At 42.0% G+C, this 26,687-nt stretch overlaps 1 protein-coding gene across 5 annotated transcripts in view; it reads left to right on the forward strand.

Annotated features, from left to right (window-relative positions):
- The window catches only part of LOC125707765 (RNA-binding protein Nova-1), a 36,961-nt gene extending 23,977 nt beyond the window's left edge, over window positions 1-12,984 (forward strand). For 3 of the 5 annotated variants that reach the window (XM_048975090.1, XM_048975094.1, XM_048975092.1), the window contains exons 4-5: window positions 7,710-7,781; window positions 9,860-12,984. In XM_048975090.1, coding sequence (XP_048831047.1) covers window positions 7,710-7,781; window positions 9,860-10,867 — 1,080 coding nt within the window. In that variant the 3' untranslated portion in view covers window positions 10,868-12,984. Of the gene's footprint in view, window positions 1-4,847; window positions 5,383-6,184; window positions 6,222-7,709; window positions 7,782-9,859 lie in introns of those variants that run through there. The other 2 variants (XM_048975093.1, XM_048975091.1) reach the window with 2 other exon arrangements.
- The last annotated feature ends 13,703 nt before the right edge of the window (window positions 12,985-26,687 follow it).

Raw genomic sequence — 26,687 nt, forward strand, 5'->3', positions numbered from 1 at the left:
CACTGTGTTACACCGCCTTTTCTTTAACAAGACTCTGTAAACATTTGGGAACTGAGGAGTCCAGTTGCTGGTGATTTGAAAGTGAAATACGCGCAGAATGCAGTTTGGCATTCTCAAGGCCTTCTCTGAATAAGATGTTGTCTGGATGGCAGCAAACATTGCTCCCAGTGGTGCCTTCCCAGATGTGCAAGCTACCCCCACATCATCACGGATGCTGGCTTTTGAACTGTCAGCTGGTAAGCTGGATGGTCCCTCTCTTCTTTAGCTCAGATGGACGCAGCATCCATGATTTTCAAAAAGAGTCAGAAATTTTGATTCATCAGATCACAGGATTGTTTTCCATTTTGCCAAGAGTCAATCTTAAATGAGCGCAGACCCAGAGAAGTTGGTGGCGTTTCTGGATCATGTGTAGATTTGGTTTCTTATTTGCATGGTTAGAGTTTCAGCCAGCATTTGTGGATGCAGTGTTGAGCTGTGTTCAGACACTGGTTTTCGTTAGTGTTTCTGAGCCCATGCAGTGATTTACACTGTAGAATCTCGTCTGTTTTTAATGCAGTGCCACTTGAGGACCTGAAGATCACGGCTGTCCAATATTGGTTGTTGGCCTTGTCCCTTGTGCACAGAGATTTCTCTGGATTCTCTGAATCTTTTAATGATATTAGATACTGTAGGTGATGGAATTCCCAAATTCTTTGCAATATATTTTGCTGAACAATGTTGTTCCTCACCAGTCTTTCACAGAGTGGGGCACCTCTCCCCGTCTTCACTGCACAAACATTTTTACACTCTCATCTTCCTGACCTGTTGCCAACTTACCTAATTAGTTGTGATATATTCAACCATTTGTTTTTGTTTTAGCTTCGCACAACTTTTTCCAGTCTTTTGTCACGCCGTCCCAACTTTTTTGAATATGCTGCTGGCTCTGGAAAAAATTAAGAGACCACAGCAATTTTTTTCAGTTTCATTCATTTCTCAGTTTATGGGTATTTTTCTGTGTAAAATATGCATTTTTTTTTTTTTGCAAACTCCAGCCTGGCTCTTCCCTGCTTCTCATTGATGAAGGGCTTCTTCCTGGCTTTATGGGTCTTCAGTCCTGCTTCTATGAGCCCATTATGATTTTCCTAGCAGCGCACTTTACACCACTTAATGTTTCCCAGTCCCTTTGAAGGTCACTTGAGGTCATCCTCTGATTTATGAGGCACTGCCGGATAAGTTGACGGTCATCCCTGGCATTAGAAAGTTGCTTCTGCCCTTTACCTGGCTGTTTTCTTGCCGTTCCCAGTGTCTCCTGATTCACTTTGCTGCTGTGTACTGCTGTCTCAGAAACTTTGAGCTTGGAAGCAGCCTCGCAGTGTAGTCTTCTGCCAGCAGAACCAGAAATATTGTTTTTTTTATATAAAGAGGTCTTGTAATTTTTTCCAGAGCTGTATTTATTAAACGATAACATTTCTCAGTTCTGTTTTCAGTTAAATACAGGTGTATATGATTTGCTAATCATTGCATTATTTTTTATTTACATTTTGTCCCAACACGGTTGTACTATGTGCATTTGTTGTTGTTTTTTACTGTGTGCTAGTTCTCGCACGTCTGTGTCGATCGCCATGTTACACAAGTATCAAACGCTAGTGTAATTAGCATTGGCTTGTGTAAATTTGCATTATGTATCCATTCCTTTCAGCGATTCTATAGTACATTTTTAAGTAGGAGGTTGGAAAGGGTTTTCAGGAATGCATCTCGATGTGTGACGCTTGTATATAAACTACATGTGTGCTTTTTCCTTCTGATAATCCATGTGCAGAACATCACTCACCACTATCATTTAGATAAATCTGACAGCGGTGACACAAGCAGCTCCGTTTGCTCACGCTTTCGCATGTGCTACGGCTCGGGTGTGGCTCGGTTCTTGGTGGCTGTGGAAAAGTTCCATGTGACATTTCAGCTAACAAAAGTAGTAATAGGGCATTATACAAGTACTGTCTTGTAGGGCTTATTGGTATATGCAAATGTTCAGTTATGGCAGGTTAAACAGCTGGACATATAGAAGCTGAACTAATTCCTGCCGAGGTGGGTTTACTGTTGTGAATTTTGTTTTGGTGTGAAGCATGTACACCAGCTGAACTCCAAGATCATGGTAGCAGTAATACTGCAGTGTGTTTGACATGACGTTCATCAGTTTTTCCTTTAATTAATTAATAAACAAACAAACAAATAGAATGAATGAATGAATGAATGAATACAATGTCCGGTTGAATCTATGGTGTTTTTTTTTTTTTTAAAGGCTGTCAAAGATAATTGTGCTTCTTGGCAATAAGTAGAGTCTTACTGGGTAAATGGTTAATGATATGTTGTAGGGCAGGCGCAGAAGATGGCAAAGAACAACATAAAAATGTGTAATAGTAAATACAGATGAGGTCACGCTACGCAAACACTTTTTTTTTAATGTCTTTTCCTGTATGTTCGCGTGTTTATAATCATTGTGTTTACACATCATAGTGCCACATCGCTACACTCTGGCCATGAGGGTGGCAGGTGTGGAAAAACGAAATCAGCCTCATCCCCCAGATGGAGCGCCGAGCTGATTAAAGTAGCTTAACCCATTATTAATTAATGCTTTTTTTTTTTTTACATACGGTATATGTGTGGAATTAGAACATAAACTACGCAAGTGTTTAGGGAGAATTACAGTGTGATTTCTGTTGGTATAAGTCCATCTCTGTACAGGTTAATAAACAGTAGGCAATGCTAATAGGCCGTAGCCTGTATAAACATAGCTTCTGTGTTTCAGTTCTTCGTGGAAGTGTGCAGTTGTAATAAGAAAAGCTATTCTGTCCCCCCTCTGTTTCTCTGTATTTTATAAATGAACACAAAAATCAGTAACATGACATGGAGTGATGACGTAAAAATCTCCATCTGAGATATTGAGGAGAACGAGTGGAATCTCCCATCTCTAAGCCCCCTTGTGACTTGCGTAGGGTTAGTCTTGCAGCTGGGCAGGAGCTCTGGTCTCCCAGTTTGAGGTGGTGAGGAGATCAAGTGGAATTGTCCATCTCCAAGTCCTCATTTTCATGCCAGATTCCCATTGCCATAAATTGAGCTGCTTTAGCCATAGGTTTTTTGACGTAGACCTTGGTGATCATTCTGCTAGACATACACCGATCAGCCATAACATTAAAACCAGTGACAGGTGACGTGAATAACATTGATTTTCTTGTTACAGTGGCAAGGTGCCATTATATATTAGGCAAGCGAACTGTCAGTTCTTGAAGTTGATGTGGAAGTGGGCAAGTGTAAGGATCTGAGCAACTTTGACAAGGGCCGAATTGTGATGGCTTGAGGCATCTTCAAAACGGCAGGTCTTGTTGGGTGTTGCTGGTATGCATGAGTCAGTACCTACCAAAAGTGGTCCATGAACCGGCGATGGAGTCATGGTGCCCAACTCATTAATGCACGCGGGGAGCGAAGGCTAGCCTTGCTGGGCCAGTTCCGCAGAAGAGTCATTGAAGCACAAATGATACAATGTGTCGGAACGCACAGTGTTTGTTTGCATATAGGGCTGCGTAGCTGCAGATCGGTCAGAGTGCCCATGTGGATCCCTGTCCACAGCTGAAAGCACGTGAGCGTCAGAACTGGACTGTTTAGCAATGGAAAACAGAGGTCTGGTCTGATGAGTAATGTTTTCTGTTACATCTTTGTGGACAGGCAGGTGCGCGTGCACTATTTACCTCAACAGCTTCTGGCTGTAAAACTCGCCTATCAGTCCATCTCAGACCGGAAACCCACCTCCTTCCCATATGCAGGAAACGCTGTATCGTACGGAAATCGCATCGTTGAATCTGAATGGGGACAAAATTAGCTACCCGTTGTGGTGCTTTATCAAATCGATGTGGAGTGGTTCGGAGTGTTGTATCCCACATTTTCACATGTGAAGAACATAATCAAGAACCACATTCAAATCGTGTTACTTTATAAGCCGTGTTCGAAAAGCTGTAGCCCACTAAAAGATTGACGTAGCTCTAGAAATGACAGGCATACAAAGGCAAGGTTTTTAAGTGATGGGTTTAAGGCAAGGAAGTGGTCAGTATGCCTATGAAAAGCTTTGTCTAAATCACCGCTTCACCAGCATTGTAAAACGGCAGACGTGCCAGAGGTGTGTTTTTCCACTGTCCAATATTCCACTGGGTGGCCTGGGGGTTTATTGGGCAAAGTGAGTCTTTATGTCTTAATGCAAATCTGTAATGACCTGACAAGGGCGTGCTCGGTTCCTTGATGAATAGAAGACTAGTTACATAGACATTCTTTATTGATTAATATAGAGCTCAGTTGACTTTATTAATATTTTTGTAAGATCCTCATTCTTCACCACCGATACAACATATTTGGTCATTTGTGAATCAGAACGATCGACGCAGTTTTGCTTAATGATCTTTTGTGATGAATGTGTGTGAATGCAGTGTTGGCAGTAAAGTTAGATCCTTTTATTGCTAAAAACTGCAAAATGACATTTTGATGTAAAAATAATAATCAGGACAAAAAAATATGGATCATCTATCATTGCTTGTAGTAGTAGTTTTAATAATAATAATAATAATAATGGATTCAATGTTATTCTCTTTTAACATTCAGATTTAAATGAATGTTATGCAATGTCATATGGTCCACAAAAACAGTCTGTCTCTCCAGCTTCCTCAGTAGAAGCATGGTGATCTTGTTTAATGACGGAAGAGAAAAAATAGTTGATCACCCCGGACACTGCAGTGTCAATTTCTCAGCATACGTGGGATTTTTTTATTATTATTATTATTATTATTATTATTTTTGCAATACCCCTCCAGAACAGCAGAAGGCGATAATGGTTGTGTTTCCACGCTTCTCGTGTCTGGGGAAGAGATGACACCAGGATGCGCTATGGGAAGAAGGCAAGCTGGCAGATTTAGTGTGATGCTCTGGGAAATGTTCTGCTGGTGAACCTTAGGTCCTGGCATTCATGTGGATGTTACTTTTATAAATACAACCTACCTAAATATTGTTACAAACCAAGTACACCCTTTCATGGCAACGGTATTCCCCGATAGCAGTGTCCTCTTTCAGCAGGATAATGCACCCTGCCACAATGAAGTTCAAGTTGTTCAGGAATGGTTTGACGAACGTGAGAGAATTCAAGGTTTTGACTTGGCCTCCAAATTCCACAGATGTCACTCAAATTGAGCATCAGTGGGATGTGATGGACAAAGAAGTTTTGGATCGTCTTGATCTTGAAAGATCTGCTGCTAATGTCTTGGTGCCAGATACCACAAGACACCTTCAAAGATCTTGTGGAGTCCGTGCCTCAGTGGGTCAGAGCTGTTCTCGCAGCACGAGGGGGACCGACACGATATTAGGCAGGTGGGTTCAGTGCTGTGGCTGATCGGTGTATCTTAATAGGAAAGGCAGACAGTTTCCCTGCAGTGATACTATGGCAGTTTATTTAATGTAGTGTAAAAATGATGCGACAGCTGCATCAGCGTGTCAGCTGCTGTTTGAATCCTAGACGTGGGGGTCCTTGTTCCCATAAGCGTGTCATGTGTTTCATTTTCTCACGTGCTGACTGAGAATCTTAGTAAAGTGATTTTATGCCCAAAAGTTGTCGTGTTTTACAGTGTCGTGCTAAAAAGCAGTGGAAACCCAGAGTATAAGAAACATAAGACTATCAAAATCTGGGCTTCAGATTGGATTTATCTTCTTGTCATTTTATTCTTTTATTGAACCGGCTGCTTCCGTTAGAGAAGTGTAACGGTTTAGTTTTTTCTCTCCCCAGATATATTTGTAATCTCTTGCAGCACCAAATTCTAAAAATGTTATCAATCAAGGTGTTTTTTCCCCACACTATACGCATGCTAAATCAAATGCGGAAAACATTCCTTCATATGCTTTCACTGTAAAACGGATTAATCTGGGAATAGTGCTTTTGGCTCCTTTTCGTCCTTGATTGTATTCAGTGGTCCTGAGGTATGATACATAAAGGCTTTGCGAAGACTGTCTCCTTTTCCTTCCAGTTTCAGTGTTGCTTATAGGCAAATGGGATCTTGAGCTGTGACCTCAGTCTAGGTTCAAGGAGTTAGAATTAAAAATGATTTAAGCTTATAGTGAGTCACAGTGGACTCCATTACTGAATGTCGTTTTTTCTCCTTTGATTTTCTGGTGAAAGGATCACAACATGCCAAAATGTCATATCTCCAGTTCAGGTATGAACCACTGCATGTCTGCCCTTCCCTCTTCCCATCTCTCTTCCGTTTAATGACCCCATGAGGAATGTTTTATTTTCAACCCTTTTGGAAGACACGTTTCCCAAACCTAATGCTCCTTAGGAAACCCTGAAAGTCACTAAAGAAGACTTTGATCAGTCTTCCAGAGAAACTGAAAATTCGGAAAACTTTCTCGTTTCAACATTTCAATCAAAATTGAATTACTCATCACTATCTGGGGTTATTTGCCGAAATAGGTTAAAACGTATCGGCGCGTTGGCTGCTTAACATTTTCTAGAAGAGTATAGTCAGTCTGGCTCGCCTCATGTATAATATGGATAACGAGTAGGTTCTCCCTCTCAATATTGTGAAATGGTATACTGATCGTTATATTAATTATTTTCTTTTTCATTGATTAAAAAAAGGCCCCACATGCAGATTGTGTTGGCCAGACTGTTGGTAAACCCCAAACCTCAGTAGGTACTCGTGTTCCCCGTACTTAAACTATACACTAAAATCACAATGTACCCCGACCCTCGGTGTAACCCAAACCTACTGGCTGTAGTTGTTTTTGGAACCACTGAGGATGTTGATCCACTACCTCTCTGCACCTGCCCCTGACCAGGCCTCGCCTACTGAACGTCACAAACCTGAACATCTCACCCGGCCTTGCCTGCTCCACTGAATGTAACACAGGACGCACAGCATGAGACTCAACACAGTTTTATTCAGACTTTTCTCCTCCCTCTGCGTCTGTCCTACTTTGGTATGTTCGTACTTATTGTTGTTAAAAAGGAATTCGTCATTGTCCATCCATAGCGAAACATCTGAAGCTGTAATTTCCTGGAGTTAAAAGCCACTTGAGTAGTTTCCCAGCAAACGCCTTGACAGTGGCAGTCGATGCTAAGTGTAATGAGAATAGAGTCACATGCAAACCCCAACAATTGAGGAGCAATTAATCCACTTATTGAAGCATAATTTGCTCATGTAAATGCTCACTTTAGCCTGCTACCCTTCATACAAACATGCACCTAGAACAGGCATGTCATTGTGTCTCAAGAGTGGGCAATTGAACTACCATGTTCTGATTTTGAGACTTTTTTAGAAGTGCCATATGAATGCTTATTGGGATTTGTATGGAATCAAAGGGTTGACCCTTGCCTCCATTTGCCATTCAGTTTTCAGGTGTCTGTTTGTGCTTTGTGAACATGGCTAGCAGCTGATCCTGTGCAGAGCAGGATGTAGACAGACACATGCACATTGCTTCATGTCACCATCACAGTGCACCGTCATTACATTCTTTGGCAAACTTCTAGTTGCCTTTAGAGTGTGGTCTGATCATTGTGACCGTATGCCTTGAATATTACATTAAAGAAGAACTTTGAACTTCTGAGTTAATTGTACATCTCTCTGATATGTTTGAGTGTGCAGCGTTGAATGTGTTTCGCTCACTGGTTGGTGATTTGTGCTCAACTGCTTTGTTCCCAGACATTGCCATCCTCCCCAACTACCACCAAGCCCTCTCCATCTGATCACATGACCACCTCCAGGGCCAACCAGGTACAGTATCATCCTTTCATCCCAGCCATGTCCTCCTGCCACCAGTTCGTTCAGATGAGGGAGTGCGGTTGTCTTCAGGGGACGACAGCTGAAGACCGCAGACATAGGTGTTATGGTGTCCCAGCTATATGGTGAAATGGAGCTGCTGGTGGATCTAATACGTATTAAATCATGTGGATCTAACCTTATTCAATTACGGGACTGCTTATGGAACCTTAATCTTATTAAATTATGGGTGTTTAAAAATGGGATTTTTTACTGAAGGCTATAAAATGAAGTCCCCATGGTTCTGTGCTTAATCTGAGTTTGTATTATGTTTGAAAGTTGGAATGTACACATTTTCCCAGAAGCCTTTATATGTGTATAGGCGTTCTTTGCAAGAGCGGCATAGGAATGTGGTCGTATGCATGATTGGTGTGGCTGTACATGCAACGCTTCTTTCGCACGTGTGTGATGATTCTTAAAGTTTGAAGGGAGCATTTTTTTTTTGCTTCGGTATGATTCAAGAGCCGTGCCTTTGCTGGCCAGCAGTGAGAACTTCCAACATTACCCGGCACACTTTCTGGGCCTCTGTCCGACGCGCCGTCGCATTTACTGCGATGCCATTACTTGCCGTTTCCCACAGTACTGCTTTGGTGACAGATGGAGAATTACTGCAGACTTTGCAACACAGAAGACTTTAGCCTGTGGACATACTTTTTTTCCAGCCTTTTTTTCATTTTCACTACATTTTTTTCCCCAGCTTTTCTGGAAGTTAAAAATATCTTCTGGAATAACGACGTCTAGCCTTCTATTTAGTAATAAGTAGACTTAAACTGTTCAGCTTTACTGAAATTTGCCAAAGACAAACTAATTCTACAGGGAATATGGCAGTATGGAAGTTACCTCTGTTACTTTACCAGATTGTTTCTTCTAATTGTGTTTATTAAAGTATGTTTTTAAATAATACATCAGTGGCATATGTGATAGCTTGTACAGTAGCCAATTAAACAGTGTTGTTGATATTTTGTTAGTTGTACGGAAATCAGAGCTGCAGTGGTAACGTGTTGCTCCCTGTAACGACGTGTCTGCAATTACCAGGCAGCCCGCTCTCATTCCCATGCCACTGAAGCCGAGATCCCTCACAACAAACGATCCCCTTTTCACAATTCCTTGCCAAGACTCACCATTGAAGCTCTTTCGTAGATACTTTCTTCAGAGTTCTTTTTGATTTCTGGTGTTTCATTCGCAATAGCTTAACAGTACTGAAGCTATGCTCTCTGAATTATTACTGAAAGATTACAGTGAGCAGGGACAGAAGAATGCTGATTAAATGTTTGAAATCACAGTGAGTTATTGTCAGACTGTTGGCTCCAACCTGCTAGGAAGCAGATGATGGTTGACTCTGTGCTTCCAGCTCTCTTACTTGTCACCCAGTCCTCTTCTGGCACTGCTCCTCTCTCCTGCTGTTCACAACTAGCAACTGATAATTGCTTCTGCTTGTCAAGAAATCATTTGGCATGATTTCTGGTCAAGAACTCTTATCTTCCTCACGGGACCAAAAGGGAATGGAGTGTTGTTCTTCCACTGTAGTATGCTTTCAGTACTGCAAACCTTTTCAATCTCAGAAACAATCGAAATGTAGTTAGTATGGGGTTTAATGTTATTGTCAGGCAAAGCTAAAATTGCAAGCCAGTTAGTTCATATGGCAAAGAGCCTGAATTGTTTGTCGTCCTTTCACATGAGTATGGTCTAAATAAAAATACAGCATTGCTTGTTGAGTCATGGTGTAACTCATAATTTATTCTCATGCCTTCTGCTATTTTAACAGGCCTTCCTGTGACAGGGTCTCTGCCTAGGCCCTAGGGTAGTAGAATTTTATTTTCTCTCTGAAAGCTGCCGGAATGGTACCTGCCATTCATTTTGTAAAGCAATTGATTTTTATTCAATTAAAAAAAATAAATAAAAATAAATCTCTAGTACTGTGGTATGAAAGAAAAATATTATTTTTATAACTGGTAAATTCCACGAGAACCTTCAAGAATCCACGGTCTCACTTGCCAGTCATTTATTTGGTTTGTCCTTCTCCATCTTCACAGGTAAAAATAATAGTCCCCAACAGCACAGCGGGGCTGATTATTGGCAAGGGCGGGGCCACTGTGAAGGCTATAATGGAGCAGTCAGGAGCCTGGGTCCAGCTCTCCCAGAAGCCTGATGGGATCAACCTTCAGGAGAGGGTAGTGACCGTGAGCGGTGAGCCCGAGCAGAACCGAAAAGCTGTGGAACTCATCATTCAGAAGATCCAAGAGGACCCTCAGAGTGGCAGCTGCCTCAACATCAGCTATGCCAATGTGACGGGGCCTGTCGCTAATTCCAACCCTACCGGCTCGCCCTATGCCAACACTGCCGAGGTCCTGCCCACGGCTGCCGCCGCCGCGGGTCTCTTGGGACACGCCAACCTGGCAGGGGTGGCGGCCTTTCCCGCCGTGCTGTCGGGGTTCACAGGGAACGATCTGGTGGCCATCACCTCGGCGCTCAATACTTTAGCCAGCTACGGGTACAACCTCAACACCCTGGGGCTGGGTCTTAGCCAGGCGGCAGCTACCGGGGCTCTGGCCGCAGCGGCCGCGAGTGCCAACCCAGCGGCAGCAGCGGCAGCAAACCTGCTGGCCACCTATGCGAGTGAGGCCTCGGCCAGCGCGGGCTCCACGGGCGGCTCTGCAGGCACATTCGCGTTAGGTAGCTTGGCAGCTGCCACTGCTGCCACCAATGGATACTTTGGTGCTGCGTCTCCACTCGCGGCCAGCGCCATACTGGCCACCGATAAGACCGCGGACGGTTCCAAGGACGTGGTGGAAATCGCTGTGCCGGAAAACCTGGTAGGCGCGATATTAGGAAAAGGCGGGAAAACACTAGTAGAATACCAGGAATTGACTGGTGCAAGAATACAGATCTCCAAAAAAGGGGAGTTCGTGCCCGGCACAAGGAACCGCAAGGTAACGATAACCGGATCGCCAGCCGCCACGCAGGCCGCGCAGTATTTGATAACGCAGCGAATCACATATGAGCAAGGGGTTCGAGCTGCCAACCCACAGAAAGTGGGTTAACACCTCGATTTACTCCGTAAGATCTCACTTCATCGTTTCACAGAAGGATGTACTGTATTTTGAAGTAAAATTATGTTGTTTTTTTTGTTCTCTTGTTTGTCTTTTCTTTTAATATATAATATGCAAATGAATGAAATTATGTTTAAGATGTGTACATGTAAATAATGTGTTTTATCAGGAAGAACTTTTCTTGGTATGTTTTAGTTCTCTAATTGGCTTGTGTATATTTGTATATTGTTTCTAGTGTGAGAAGATCTTAGCCTGCCAGTTTACCAGCATTATTGTAGTTTTAAAAGAAAAACAACAACTGAATGTACAGGGATATGCGTGTAGTTTTCAGTATTAGTTAGAACTAGGAGTCAAGCATACATGAACTGCTGTTAGGGTTAGGGTGCGGCTGGGCTCACGTCCGGAAAAGAGCGTGGCCAAGCACTGTCGAGGCAGTCTTACTTCTTACATAAGGACGTAGAGAAGTAGGAGACGACCTTCTAGGATTAAGTAACAAAAAAGCAATATAGTTGCAAAAAGCACTGTAAAATATTTTAAGGTTAAAACTGTGGATTATTGTATTTGGTAAGTTTACAAATCAGCAAAAGCACCAGTTTCCCTCTGAAGTAGACCATTGGGGAACGCTGCCTGGCCAGGGACCCCCGCCCTCCCCCTCCCACTTCTGCTTACGGCCATCTGTAAGGAAGGCCTCTACGATTGTACTCCCCCACCCCCCCCCCACCCCACCCCCAACTGCCCTCGCTATCAAAGGAACTGCTGGTGTTCCTCCCTGGCCAAGGACCCTGCCATTACTCCATGAGCACCCTCAACGTTCAGACAGATCGCTGTTGATGCAGTGGATCGGGGATTTTATAAGGGAGAAAATGTGAAAGTGCCAACAAAAACGACATTTTTTTAATTAAGTGCACGCTCGGTGATGCGTGTTGCATTTTAAGAGCTTCTATTTGGATATATATAATTTGTCAACACTAGAAACATTAGTATTTGTGAATGTAGACTTTACTGTGAAGCTACCTGTGATGTTAGCCGTCTGCCCCATAGAGACGGGCACGCAAGCATGGTGCCCCGGCCCTGTGCTGTCGATGCTACTCCGTAATTTGCATGTACGTGGAGCAGTTTTATGTCACCGAAACCACAGAGTATTTTCCTGCATGCTTTTTAAAAAAAGAAAAAGAAAACAAAGGAGAAGCGATAAAAAGAGGCAGTTTATTTCGAAAAAGTGCTAAGCTAGTGGGTGAATCCCTCACTCTTTAAATAGGTCATTTTTTCAGTCTGCCTTCTCGCCCCACCTCAACTTGAACACCCTCTTCTGTCCTTTCTGTTCCTGAGTGCTAACCTGTCCAGGCCATTGATTCCACCTGTCTCACCTGCTCTCTGAGCACTTGTGAAGTGCCCACACCTGCCGTGCTTCACGATGTGCATGCAGTCTTAAATTCAATGGACAAAACAAAAAAAAAAAAAAAAAAACAAATAAATAAAATCCACTGGATCATCTGGTTGAGAAATTGAATTTTAAACCAAGAATTCCTTCCATCTCAACTTCAGCCCATTGATTCCGTCCATCCAGACAGCTCTTCCTGTGCAGCCAGTCAAAGAACAACTCTGCTGCCCGGCGTGTCCAGCCTCTTTCTGAACTGTGATCTGTCTTCATGAACTGTCTCTTTTGTTCATTGAACTATATGGACTCCTCATTTCATATTGATTTGCTGTGCAGTTTCCTTTTGGACATAGAGACAGCCTGAAAAGATAACCTGCCTTTCCCTTGTCTTCTCCCTTCACTCCTAAGAAGTCCTCTCTGTCGAACTGTAAGTTTAGTCCAATTTTCCTTTCAAACATGGGAACTGTTGTTTCATCTAGACGTTGTTTTTCTTAAAGTCTCTAATACGTATTTTAGAGTTATTTTTAAGGGGAATGATTTGCTTGTTAATGAAAGAGAAAAAAAAAGCTGTAGTAATCTGTATTACTTGGTAATGACTATCGTCAACAATTCTGTAGCTGTGCAAGTTTTGACAAATAGTGTATATCGTGAAAATCAGTGGTTAGCTTTGCGGCTATTATATTTACTCATTTTATCATTATAAATGTGCTTAGTTCATCATGTAGCATCACTTGTCTCCCGTCTCATTTTTTCCTTGCATGCCACAAGTCTCAGTTCATTTATAATACATTAACAATAAACGATACCTCAAAGTCTCCCACCGCTGCTGTTGGTCAGCACTGAAACAGCTCATCGGGGCCATTAAGAGGTAGCCATTGCATTGTCTGGTTTAAGGAAAACAAATATCTTTTCAGTATTTTTTTCTTTTTTTTTTTTTTTTTTTAAAAAAAGGTGACTTCCAGCCTGAGATTTAAGTGCCCATTGACACAGAAGCAGTTTGATTGTGTCGCTTCTATCACCATCTTGCTCAGATAAGTAAAAGGAGCTGCTTGTGTGAGCAAGAAAGGGATTCCCGACGTGTTAAAGGTTGAGGTAAATGACCAGGACAAGGAAAGGGACTTGTTAGCGCTTAACTCTTTCATGTGTACGTGAACGGGAACCGATTATGTCGGGGGGGGCGGGGAGAGACGGCCGAGGTGGCTTTGTGGCAGTGAATTAGGCGGTCCGTAGAGCACGCTTGGGTGGGAACGGCGAGCCGATAGCGGTCTGACTGCTGCAGACAGGAGGAACACTTGTGCGCGCCGTCCAGCCTTGTGAGTGGCAGCTGCGCAGTGGCCTGCTTCGCTGTAGAAGGCTGGGAGAGCAGCGAAACCGAATTACCTCAGTCCTGCAGCATTGTGTGTCTCTTAATGCATTCTGTTTCGGGGTCACTTTCAATCAATATTTCATTTACTTACTGAGATTGAATGGGTGCTCTGAGACAGTGCTGTTTATCACACAGATTGAACACCTCATTCCAGATTCCAAATTTCTTCTACAATGTAGAGAGCTGTCCTTTCAGCACCGAGAAATGACAATTAGCGCTATTTCCTCGGCCTCATGTCAGGGCGTTCGTTCAGCTGCACCACACGCATCCTATCAGCTCCTTCATGCACTGCTGACATTCTTTGACAATGCACCTAATGGTGATGATTTAGAGCCTGTCTCCCCTCACCTGAGCGCCCCCTTCCCCCCCCCTCCCCCCACCTTTCCAACCCCCATATACTGGTTGTGGGATCCATTTCTCTCATTAAACCAAAGACAGAAAACAAAGAGTACGTTCTAACCTTTAGTGACTCATTAAGATTCATTGCTCACAACAGGTCTAAGCTCTTTTTTTCTGCTTATCGATTCAAACCTCTCATTGCATCTATAACAGCTGAGAGAATACATAGAACACGCCCCCTGTATGCAGGGCTGGGGCACCTGATTGGTCCGTCAGAGTCAGGTGCTTCTGAGGTCCCAGCCTCGTGTTAGTAACCTTAGTGTCTCACTTTCTATGAAAGTGCTGTTTGATTAATGTTTACGTTGCGTTTGTAAACTGTTCTAGGGAAACTGCTCAACTTACAGAGATTTGTTTTCATTTTATTTTGTGTACAACTTCAAATGTATACAGTATATTTTTCTACTGATAATAAAAAGTATGAAAGCCTAAAGATGGAAGCTTTAGTGATTTAACAGTGCATCGATTACTGCAGCAGTTTGATTGACCAGAACAAAAACCATATCATATTTTTATTGAAATTTGGCTAGTTCTATATTTTTCTCAACAGTTAATTAAAGCAAATCAGCTTGGCAGATGGATATATCTCATCATTGAGATTATTTAACATAAGAAGTTTCACTGGAGAAGCAATGGGCTTGAAGCTGTTGAGTTTGGTTTTTAATCAACTTCAGAGTTAATCATTTTGCTCAAATATGAAACATGTTTGTTTTAGCAGGCAGCTAAATTTACTTCAGCACTGAATGATTTTAATCCTGGGTAATCCCGCAAGGACTCGCACCAAAAGAGTCGTCTTTGAGAATCTGATCCATGTGGTACCTGAAGTGAAGATATGTTTACGGAGAGAGACTGGAACTCTGCATACAAACAGGTGTTACCACTTCCTTGGCTGTTCTACACCGATTCTGGACTACCGAGGCTCGGTTAAGGGTTACATGACCCCAACCCGAGCCGACTTGACTGGACACATCTCCGGGTATTCTTTTCTGTTTGCAGCGTGGAATTCTTCTGTCTCTAGTTGGAATCACCATAATTTGTAGTCTGAACCAAGTCAGGCATTTTTGAAACATTGCGTGATTAGAGACCCGGGGCTCTCATTGCTCTCCTCTTTTACTGTTGAGACTCCTGGTCCTAGAAGAGACACACCACGTCCTTGATTGGCCCGTCCTCTTACAAAGCTCACCTTTAAAGTAAGGCCCTTTGATGTGGCATGGAATCTGAAAGAAGAGGAGGAATCTTCAAATAAAAGTCCACCCTCATTGCTCTAAGTTTCAAATCGCGTCCACTTCAGGAGACTTAAAGGATATGGGAAATTCCCCTAAAGAGCCAATTTGGAGAATCCACTTCTGCTGTTTCCCGCTAACCGTGTTATTGAAGTGCTCCACAAAACGAATGTGGTATGCTATGGTGTCCTGAAATATTATCCTTCCTGTACGTTTTTGGAAATATCAATGCTAAATGGTACTTCTGCAATGTAGCAAACTAATTTCTGTTACTGGATAACCAGTTTTATTATTACTATTTTTATTTATTTTATTTATTAATTATGAACATACTTTAAATTGTTGATATTACCATGGTCATTCAGTAGTTCTCTGTCATCTTGTATGCTGATTTTATTTTGTTCAGTCATTCCATTGTAGTGTTGTTCAACAAAATATAGGGAACATTATCTTCTATGAATATTGCACTAACAAAGACCATAGCAGTTTGCTGCTCACTAGTGATGAGACAGTCATACCCAGCCGATGTTTCCTTTTCATATTGCTGCCGGTGAGTGTCTGTGTTTGTTGTGTCACTGCTGTTTGTGTCAAACACATACATATGTGGCCTGTTATTAATAACTGTGTGTGGCCTATTTATTAACATTTTGTATCCATTTTAATTTTTGCAGTAAGAACGTGAATGATAAGTGTATTGCAGTCAAACAATAAAGCCTTCTTATAGCAACACCTCATTTTCTTTATGTTTCGGCCTGTTGCAGAGTTGCCCGCTTCATTGTGGCGTTGGAAGTTTCGGAATGCCTCATTTCCCACGGAATCCCCTGCAAAATCATTCTAAGCATGCTGCTAATTCCAGGGATTTTTGCAGACAACTGCAAATGAGGTCATTTGAACTCTGTTCTAATTTATGTGCCATAATAATTTTCAAGGTGTAAGAGTTCTTTTTTAGTCTGTGTTAATCCGGTTGCCTGATATAATAGGAGCTGTGATATTACGGTTCTTCATTACCATTCCGAGTGCGAATAGAGATTCTGTCATCAATACAGAAGCTGAAAGCTTTGACAGGTGAGCGCTGTCACAGAGTCAGAGAATGTAATGACTTCCCCTTTATAACCTAAGTGCATTTGGGCTCCTTTTCTGTCCTTGTTAACAGGCTTAGATTTTTCCAATGTGTGCCAAAAACTGGTAGGATAGAACTTGAACTGCATTTTCTCAAGAAAGTATGTGAGGTAATAGAGAGGTATTACCACACTTGTCGCCTTAAGCACACACGTATGTGTGGTAAATAATTGCATAGCTTTTTCTGGATTCTGCAGTGGACGTGTAATTTCTGTAAAATCACTTGATTGTTGATTGTTTAATCAGTTCATGTGTTTTTTTTTCCCCCTGTAAACTGTATCACTAAACTGTGGTGAGATTAAAAATTCTCCCGTAATTACATTTAAAGTATTTTTGTACTGAACTAATATTTTCTGATGGGAAACAAACTTGCATCACTGGAAAAAAAATAAAAGACCTCAATGAGACTGTACTGTACTTATATTAAGTTCCGTAATCCAGTATGTTGCAGAATTGTTATGTATGATAGAGGAAAGATCCCCATCTTATCTGGGTGTTTGAAGTTCCTTCATAAACTCTGCTTTCTATTAACTACCCCCCCACATCTACTGACCAGGATTACTTCGCAAGTCACATGATGGGGAGAGAAGCAGCTGCACTGGGTGGAGTGTGACATCCCCAAGATGCACTGATATGAAGGTATGGCCTGCGTTTGCCAACACAAAAAAAAGAAAACGGACCTAACACAGTGTAAGATGGAATCCAGGAGAGCATCTTCACTTTCTGCAAACTAGAAGCATCTGAAGAGGAGCCAGGCACTCTGGTGCTACAAGGCAGGTACTGGGGAGAAAAAAAAAAAGTTTTAAGGTGTGAAGGTCCAGTTTTCATTTGATGAGCTTCTCCACAGAGATTTGTGCTCCACAGACATTTCTGGGGTCTACCGGATTTCCAATACGGTCATGGCTGACTGAAATAGCTTTTTTGTCATTTTCTGAAGCAATGACTTTTGCAAACTATCAGTCCAAACAACACAGAAGTACTTTAAAGACCAAGGTGATTAAAAATGACTAAAAGGCAAAACTATAATCTTTTGTATACAAGTGAGTTTAGGTAGGTTTGGTCCTGTATCGCAAGCCCAGTGCTCCCAATGGGAACTAACTTGAAGTCTACTGATCGCGAAGCAGCTGACATAGTAAGATAATGTTCAGCGGAATGGTGCTCAGTTTCAAAAATGTAAGTGTGCATGGTTTCCATGGAGACTGGCTTTGCGCAGAGCAGACTGCAAGGCATGAATGCATTGGCGACACCTATGAGACGTAAAGAGGAACATTTGCCAGGCCCAGAGAGTAGGACGTCAATCTCGATATTTACCTTAGCATGGAACAGTGGATCAATGGGAAGCTTTTTTTTTCTCCTCCTTCCCTCCCTGGGGTGGGAAATTGGTTCTCACCCCTGTGTGTGTGTTTGTGAGAGAGACAGATAGAGATAGATAGATATATATTTTGGTTATGTGCTTTCATGTATGTGGTATAAAATGAATAGTTGTAATTGCATATCCCAAATTGCACTGGCATTCTGAATGCCCCATGACCTCTGCTCCTTGGCATGGATCATGTCCTGGGTTGTGCTGGAGATACTTATTGGATGGATAAATATTTTTAATGCTAAGAAGTGGTAGTACCATTTAAAATTATTATATGAGACTACATAAAACTCTGATTTTGATTAGGCACGTTTATTATGTGGTGTAAAGTAAATTGGTGACTATTGTTTTTGAATAGTCAGTGCGGGAAGTAAAACAGAGAGCAAATAATGCACTCAAACCGGCCAGCGGGCTTTCAGGAAAAGTGGCAAGACCCCCCCGCAATAACAGAGAGCCTAGAAGGCCTGTTGAGGTGTATTGCTGCTTTGTTGCTACGATTAAAAGATACTTAATAGGATATCCTGGTCTGAGTGTGCGAGGAAATTCATTTGAAGAATTTGCGTAATCTCATATCGCTGATTAAAATTCCTCTATTAGGACAAACCATCTGGGTCTGCTTTCTAAGCGTAATGCTTTGTGGAATTACAAGGCAAAATGACTTTCACCTCAGTAATAGGCTTACTGGCAGAAACCAGATTCCAAGCGATGACTGTGTCTGTGATTACCTCAGTTTGTAATCTGCAGAAGAGCTCGTCTATCTCTCTAGGCTGAATGACAGCTGATTTCATTAGTTGGCCGGTAATCCTGTTTTCTCTCAGTTGTTGGCTGTGTTTTAAAGCCTCGATATCCGAGGCATCCTCACACTAGGCTGCATCACCCCAAACCATGAATTCTGGGCCCATCCTTTAAGGATGCCTTTTAAAATGCAAACGAAGATGTTACTTATTAAGCAAATAGCACGTCTGTGTGACTGCTTAGCAGGAAACGGGTATAAGCTTCTTCGGTCCCTGTGTCTTCGGGGGTACTGTGTGCATAAAACAGCCTTATGCGTTACCATGGCAACAGGAATAGTAAGTGGCAATTTTCCCAATAGAAACATTATCTAATGGCGGACAGTTGTAGTGAACAGTGTTTCCATCCGATACTTCGCTTCAACCTTGTGAAAACGACCACGTCATATGTTGATACATGTTAGTAATGGGCACCTTTTATCCCAAGGGGCCAAAATGTCATAGGAAAGCAGCGTATGTGTCAATGTATGCGGACCACACTGGTAGCCAGTATAAATAATGCTGGGCTAATTGCATTGCTGTGTCATGGTGGACCTCTGCAGTGCTGAGCCACACTTACAGTAGGAAGACCAGTGCTGACATCTGTCCTTAACTCGGGGGTCATGGGCTGAGGTCACTGCAAACAGATCTCATGTTCACCCTGTGCGCCAGCAGTCTTGCTGCAGGACACTGAAATCACAGATGAGGCTGCTTCCGTAAGATGCTATGTTGTCACCTGCAACAACACTTGCGCTGTATTACAGCGAATTAGAGCCAGAGTTTGCCCTACAAACCCATTCTGCTGCTCCTTTCTAACTCGTAGAAAACCACACGTTTTGAAATCAAAGTAACCCATACCTGAACTGGTAATGCACCGCTGTGACCTTGCCGTGAGGTACATTGCCAGATTTGTGACTGAGGGGAAAATAATCATCTATAACCTCATTCTATATCTTCCCATTAACTTAAAAAGAAAAATCGTAAGGGAATTTCAGAGCTTTTCTCCTAGATGGAAAGGCTGACAATTATAAAATTAGTCTTTGCAAGGTCATCCTGATACACACTCCCATTTGTACATGTCCTTATCTGCAACACACATTCCTCTATAGCAGACATGCATGCCCGGTTTTACACCATCCATTTCTGAGCTTCATGTACCTTGGAGGCTCAGAGACGCTGCACTGGTGGGGGAGGAGGAGGGGGGCCAAGGACGAAGGAACGGCACTAAATAACCTCCATGGAGCAGCGAGTCTTCCGTGCCAGACTGCGTCTGGCTGCTTTGCTGCCGGAATACTAAACAGGGTAGGATCCGCAGTGTCGGCTGCTTGTAGCGCCCGTTTCAGACCGCACTGCTTTTAAACTGATGGCGATCATTTCATTTTTAATTATAGAGAAGAGTCATTACGCTGCAGTTTAGCAGCCAGGAGAAAATTGCCATTATTAATCATGTCTGTTTCCTACCCACCATTTAATTTAGTTCCTCCGTCGCCTGCTGTTTTGGGATTAGGTGTCTTTATATCGCGTAAATGTGCATATGTGTAAATGAGCTGATGTCGTGTGTCTCCATACATGAATCTGTCATAAAAGGTTATGACACAGAAGTGCCAGCATGCAGATCTGCATGTTCATCGATGCATTTCCTATAAAAAGATAATAGAACGAAAAATAATGTGCATCCTGCCTGATCTGTTTCACGAGTGATGACTCCCAGCCACACTGGTACTGTTTTGCAGGGCAACAAGTACTCAGTTTTCGTGTAAGCAAGTCGGGTTAATGAAACATTAACGGGTCGAAACATCTTTGTAGAATACAGATTTTAGACTAAGCGGAGGGAAGAGACAGTTGTAACACCCGTCAGAAATACATTAGTGTTATAATCAAAGAGTAGGGAGTGACACAAATGTGTGATCTGAAAGCTGAGGTGATTTTACCTTGTTGCCAGGACAACATAACCAATGGAGACCAAGCATCTGTGCGCAGCTTATGTATGGGGAAAGTATATTCCGGATGGTAGTTCATAAAAAATAGAAACGGTAAAATTCTGATTGCGCAAATATGTTTAGATTCACTGACTCTTCTGAATATTCAATGACTGCTGATTGGAATGTGACATCAAAGTAATCCATGTAAAGTAAAATCCTGGCTTTGTGCTCTTCTACTATACAATTGCTTAAAGGAATGACATTAAACTATTTTTTTCTCAATAACATTAATAGATGAAAAGCTTTTCTTTTTGTCGAAGAAATTTGTGATTATAAGTTACGACAGGTATACTAGGGAATTCAGTTTTTCCTTTGTTAAGCTTTTATTTGTTTCTTTGCCTTGTCAATACCAAAGAAACCATCAATGGCTCATTAACATGTATGGGATGTGTATAAAGACTGGTACACTGACATGTCGTGTTCCACAGCTTCTTAAGCCTCCGTCTCCCAGCACTTTCAAATTCCATGGAGAGGTTGTCAAATATTATCGTAAGACACTTGCAATTAAAGTCTGGTAATAGAGTTTGAATAGATGTTTTTGCAGGAGAGGCAGACTTAATCGGCAACTCATTTGGCATTAAAGTAGTTCCTGCCTTTTCTTGCTAATAATTAAATATGCAGTGAATGTTTCTTTTGTCTTTTCCTAAACCTACACTGGGGAACATCTGGAGAATATCATCAGCATTTGTCAAGAACTGGAAAAATCTTCTTCCAGACTTTCACACCCACAAAGTTTAATTATAATTGAAGACATTTCAGAACGTGGCTTTCTTACTGGAAAGGGTTCCCCTCATCAGTGCAGTGGTGAGTATCCTCACCTGTCCTTCAGTAGTCTAAGGTTCAAATAGACTTTCCTCCTCAAGGTACATTCATTTGTGAGGGTGAGGTGACTTGCGTGCACCACCAAAGCTTGGACCTGTGCTGTCAGGTGTCTTCGGTTCCTCTCAGAGACACACATGGTAAGCAGGTCCTAGGTGGTGGATAAAATCCACCACCTTTATTGGACCGTGGTGAGATAGAACTGGTAAAATGTAACTGAAACATATTTCGGTACCTTACCAAGAAAACCTTATGGAAGGACACAGCAAAACAAATGATGTAGGACTGCAAGATGAAGGTACACAAAATGTTACTGAAGCAGAGCTAAGGATACTTTGGAGTATGGCTGGTGCTTCTGACATGGTTTGATAAAATTCTTTTCAGTATCTAATTGCCAGTGAAATCATTTCAGAAAAGAATGGATCTCACTGAAATCAGGACGTAAAAACGGAAATTTGCATGCAAGTCAACTTAGGCATTAGGAAACAAATGTAGGGGATTAGGACATTTTCAGACGGGCAAACGTATTTGCTCCTTTGAAAATTGATATTGGAAAGACTTGCACTGGATACAAGTTTATGAATGCAGAATTTGATTCTGCAGGCACCATTGCAGTATTTCAGTTAGGCAGGCGTATGCCCAAAATACTGATGTGGGCTAAGCTGAATCGTTTTATGAGCAGGTTCAGTCTTAAATAGGACATGTTGGCAAGTAATATTCCTGGTTATTATAGACTGGAGTGCTAAAGTCATAAATAAGTAGATGGGACGTATGCCCAGTACAGGACAAGGAACCAAGCCACAGAGCAACTAATCAGCTTCTGTGAATCCAACTACCTCCCCGTTCTTCAAGAAAATAATCCCCCATCTTTACACCTGGACATTCCCTGATGAAAGTCACAGAAATCAAACAGGCCACATTTCTAAATGTCAGACTTAGAAAGCCTTGGATTCACAGAGCAAAGATGTGACCTGAAGCAGACTGTGGAACAAATGAACTACTATGTACTCGGTTCCAAGTGAGGCACGAGAGGAACAGCAAGGCTGTCTGACCTCCAAGAAATGACCTGGAGAATTTAGCCATTACCTTCAAGGAAAACATTAGTAGCCAATTTGTGATGGTGGGCCTATTTGACAGAGAACCAGAGGAACTGTGGATGGAATTCAAAGATTCATCCAAGAGGAATCTGAGAAAAAAATTGGTAACAATGAAAAAGCCAAGGAAATAAAAGTTGATGACAGAAGGCACCGTAAAAATTGCAAAAAGAGACCAGAACCCAAACTCAGGAGCTGAAAATGTCTTAAGAGAACTTAATGAATTTCAGAAAGTTAGCAGGAAAGACAAAAGACTCATTATTGCACATATGCAAAATACTTGAAAAAAAAAAACCAGGCAGAGAAAATAAGAGATCATTGCTCATGCACAATGGGTAATTGAAAAAATTAAGGAATGTCTGTTGGAACCAACACGTGTTTTATTGAGTAGAGCAAAGCCTCTGATTGTGTTGATCGTACCGAACTATGGAATGTTCTCAGGAAAATAGCTATATTATAACATCCAAAAGCTAATATCAGGATGCAATGTGGAGAAAATTAGTTTTTTGCTAAATTTATAGAGTCGCCATACCCATTTAAGTAGAATGCTATATATATATATATATATATATATATATATATATATATATATATATATATATATATATATATATATATAATGAGAGAAGTTGGACTGGAAGAAGACAACTTCACATCAGCACCTTTTATATGCTGATAACTCCCCAATTATTGGCATAAAATGAAGAAGATGTGAGAACTCTTCTAAAGAAGGTCAAACAGAAGAATATTACCACCTGATCAGAAGCTAACTTTAGTGTTGATGATTAAGACACAGAAGTTGTATGTGGGCTGCCTCCTTGGAGCAACCATCAGCGGCAAATGGTCCATCAGTCAAAAAACACATTGCAGACTGTGATGAAGGACACGTGGGGGGGGGGGGGGGAAAGACCACAAGGCTTGGAAAAGTTGAAGATAAGAGACCAGTAATAAGATGGATGAATTCAGTCATTGCTACAATGAACATGCCTTTGGGTTGCTGGAAGACCTGCGCAGAATGGAGGTATCAACATTAATCAACAGTGACTTAAGAGACCCATCCATCTCCCACCTTCCATTATCACACAGTGGAATAACATGATATGGTATCATACCTTCTTCTGCTTACCCAGTGACCTCAGAGGGTTGTAATCATCCCGTCTTTTTTTATAACAATTTTTAATGACTTCCTTTTCATTTATTCTTGTTTTGTTTTTAAATCCAAATTCAGGCATAGTTTTAAAGGAAAGCCAGTAAGTCATAGTGCTGCATAAATAGTTAAGCGAATATATCGCTACTGTATCCTTGTGCAAGCTGCTGTTTGTCATAAGTTGGCTGTTTTACATTTTTATTGATTTCTAGCTTCCCAACCGATGAGAGAAGGATCTAATCTTATTTTCATATTTTATTTCATGCTTTTGCAAAGAATGATTTTCAGCTCAAGAGAAACGTACTGATTTGACGATGTGGGTGATGTTAGACAATCACGTTCACTCCAACATAGTTTGTTCAAAATCTTGGGACTTTGCCAGCCGCGTCCCTTTGGTTCAATTACCTAATCGCGTTTAATTGCAGAGTTTTACAAAAATCATCATGAAATTGTACAATATCGAAAGGATCGCATGCATAATGTCATCAGAAGTGAACAGCAATGTTAACTATATGTTTCATGCTGAGAGAACGAAGTCTATGGAGGAATTTGTATGTCAGCATACTGTCATACAAATGCGTGTGACAGGTGTGACTCCTTATCTCAGAAATTATCATCAGAAATTAACTGATAAATGCATTAATCGATTGCAAATTGTGCCGAATCGTTACCCTTAACACATGTAACGCAATTTCCCTTTTCCCATTTTCAGGAGCAGCGTGATGACGGAGCTGCTGTAAATCAGATCATTGGGGGGGGGGGGGGGGGGGGTTGTCTTTCAGTCTTGTTTTTCACCAAATAATTGAGTGGATTATTTTCAATTAACCAAAAAGGGTTATAAATCGTCAAAGGATCAAACAATTTTTTCACAGGATGTGGGAATATTGTACCTTTTTTTTTTTTTTTTTGTCTAAACTGCAGCTAGTAAGACTTTATATCTGGGACAGTGTAGTGCTTCCAAGCCTAATGCAACAGGCCATTGTGAATGTTATGTTTGCTCTTTGGTTGGTTTTGAGATATACTGATCCTAGAGGAATGACCACTGAGGCAGGGAATGAGTAATGAAGACTTCCTCTTTGTCCCGGTGGCTGCAGCCTGTGGTGACTCATGACAAGTGAGATCGCACCCTCCACTCCTCAATGGATTCCAGACGAGGCATCGCGTCTCCAACAGGGGGGTCACTTCTGCGGGCTCACGTTTGTGATGCTTGGCCCCTATGCTTCCACCACTAATATAAAGATACGCGTTTTTACTAGACGACACACTAATTCACTTGCTCTGCTTTAACTGACTGTTGTTATGTTTCCAGGACATTGTTTGTAGTTGTTTTGCACTGCCAATAGTTTGTTTAAGCATAATGTCATGTCCAATCAAAATGTGTCTTTGCACCCAAATGATGTTCCTATAGGACTGATGCACGTCACAGACCTTGATAAATGGGCAGCAGAGAATGGCATGAGAGAGCTTCTCCATCTCTCTCAACCACCCGCTGCCTTTCCCCTACCCCTGGCACTGCTGGCACCACAAGAGTCTCTGATTGCTGGCCGTTCCCATCCAGTTTTTGGGTACAGCATGAGTGATGTGGTAATTATTTCTTACACTTGGGATGTAAATCCAATCATACAGGAGTGCTTTTGTGCTTGCAGGTTGTCATGTTGATGCATTGGCTGGGATTTATCTGGGACAGAAGCACCATCAGAATGGTGGAAACAAGCGCACTGCTGACAGGCATCATGTAATCTGGCTGTAGGGTGCTGGGAGAAATTAGAAGGGAGGCAAGCCCAGGATGTCCAGAAATCAGTTAGGTGCCAAGTAAGGGGAAAGAACCTTCGGAATATCCAGTGAAAGAGGGAACTAAGGCGTAATGAACAAGAAGGTGGGACATGATTTCTTGTAGACTGAACTGGCTGTATTCTGTAACATTCGGCCCCCCATTGCCTGGTGCATTGACTGACACATTAATATTAAATAGGACTTGCCCTGGGAAAAACAGATAAAAAAAAACAGATCAAAGAAAATAACTGGGCCTAGTCTGATCAGTTGGACAACTGGCTTTCACATTAATTCAACAGTGACTCAGTAAATGAATATTATTAATATTCAGCATCTTGCATTTAAAAACAAGTGATAGGCATACAAAAACAAACAGGTAGAACAACAGTACACATCTACTGGGATGGTTGTATGGGGGAAATTCAAAGACGCTGATTTCACTATGTAAAAAAAACTGTGAACAACCTTTGGTGAGAGGAGGCTTTCACTTGTATATTTATGCTTGTTTCTTGACTGTGACTGCAAGCCCATTGTGGTTATGGTAGGTTTAGTGACTGGAGAGGGAACTCGTGCCAGGATCCGCAAAGATTCAAAGCAATTCTGCAAGGTTTTGGAATAATCTGGTGGGTATATAACTCATTGGATTCATGGATTGAAATTTTATCCTCATGCAGGTTAAAAGTTATTCAGCAAGCCACTGGAGCTGGGTAATGATCGTGTTCAGGGGTTATAATTGGATGTTTTCACAGCAGTCATTTTCCAAAATGCAATGTACATGGAATATGATGCAGTGTGTGATTTTTGGGGTCTTGGTAATGTTGGCAGAGGCTTGTAAAAGGCTGCTCTGGTTTTCCAGTGTTTCTGAGTCTGGAGGAACCTGCTTCCGATAAATAACTGCATGGTAAATGTACGAAGGTTTGCAAGCAGGCGTCTCTAATCAGCTAGCAGATGTATCCTATCTTTCTAGCTATGACAGTTCCCCCTAACTTGTGCCAGGTCAGTGTGCTTCACGGCGTGTTCCCTCCGGCATACTTCCACTCTCGAGTCCACAAGAACAACATCGCCTGGCCTAAAGCCCATGACAGAACAGCAATCCCATAATGCATCAACATCATCTTACCTAAGGCAAAACAACAATCCCACAATCCCCCAACCCCATTAACCTTCAATTTCTCTTCCACCCTGACTAGCAGCTCAGTTCTTCAGCTTTCACACTCAGGGTGTGGGATCATGCCTCATTTGTTTTTGTATTCTGAAAATTCCCATTCCGCTGTCCTGCCGAGGTGTTTGCATTCGAGCGAGTTTGATTTGGCGATCTCTGGTTATCACCCAGCCTCACTGATGCCTAGTGTGCTCTCACACAAGGGAGCACTGCCTTATC

Source organism: Brienomyrus brachyistius, chromosome 14 (genome assembly GCF_023856365.1).
Source record: "Brienomyrus brachyistius isolate T26 chromosome 14, BBRACH_0.4, whole genome shotgun sequence".
In the NCBI taxonomy this organism is placed as follows: Eukaryota; Metazoa; Chordata; class Actinopteri; order Osteoglossiformes; family Mormyridae; genus Brienomyrus; species Brienomyrus brachyistius.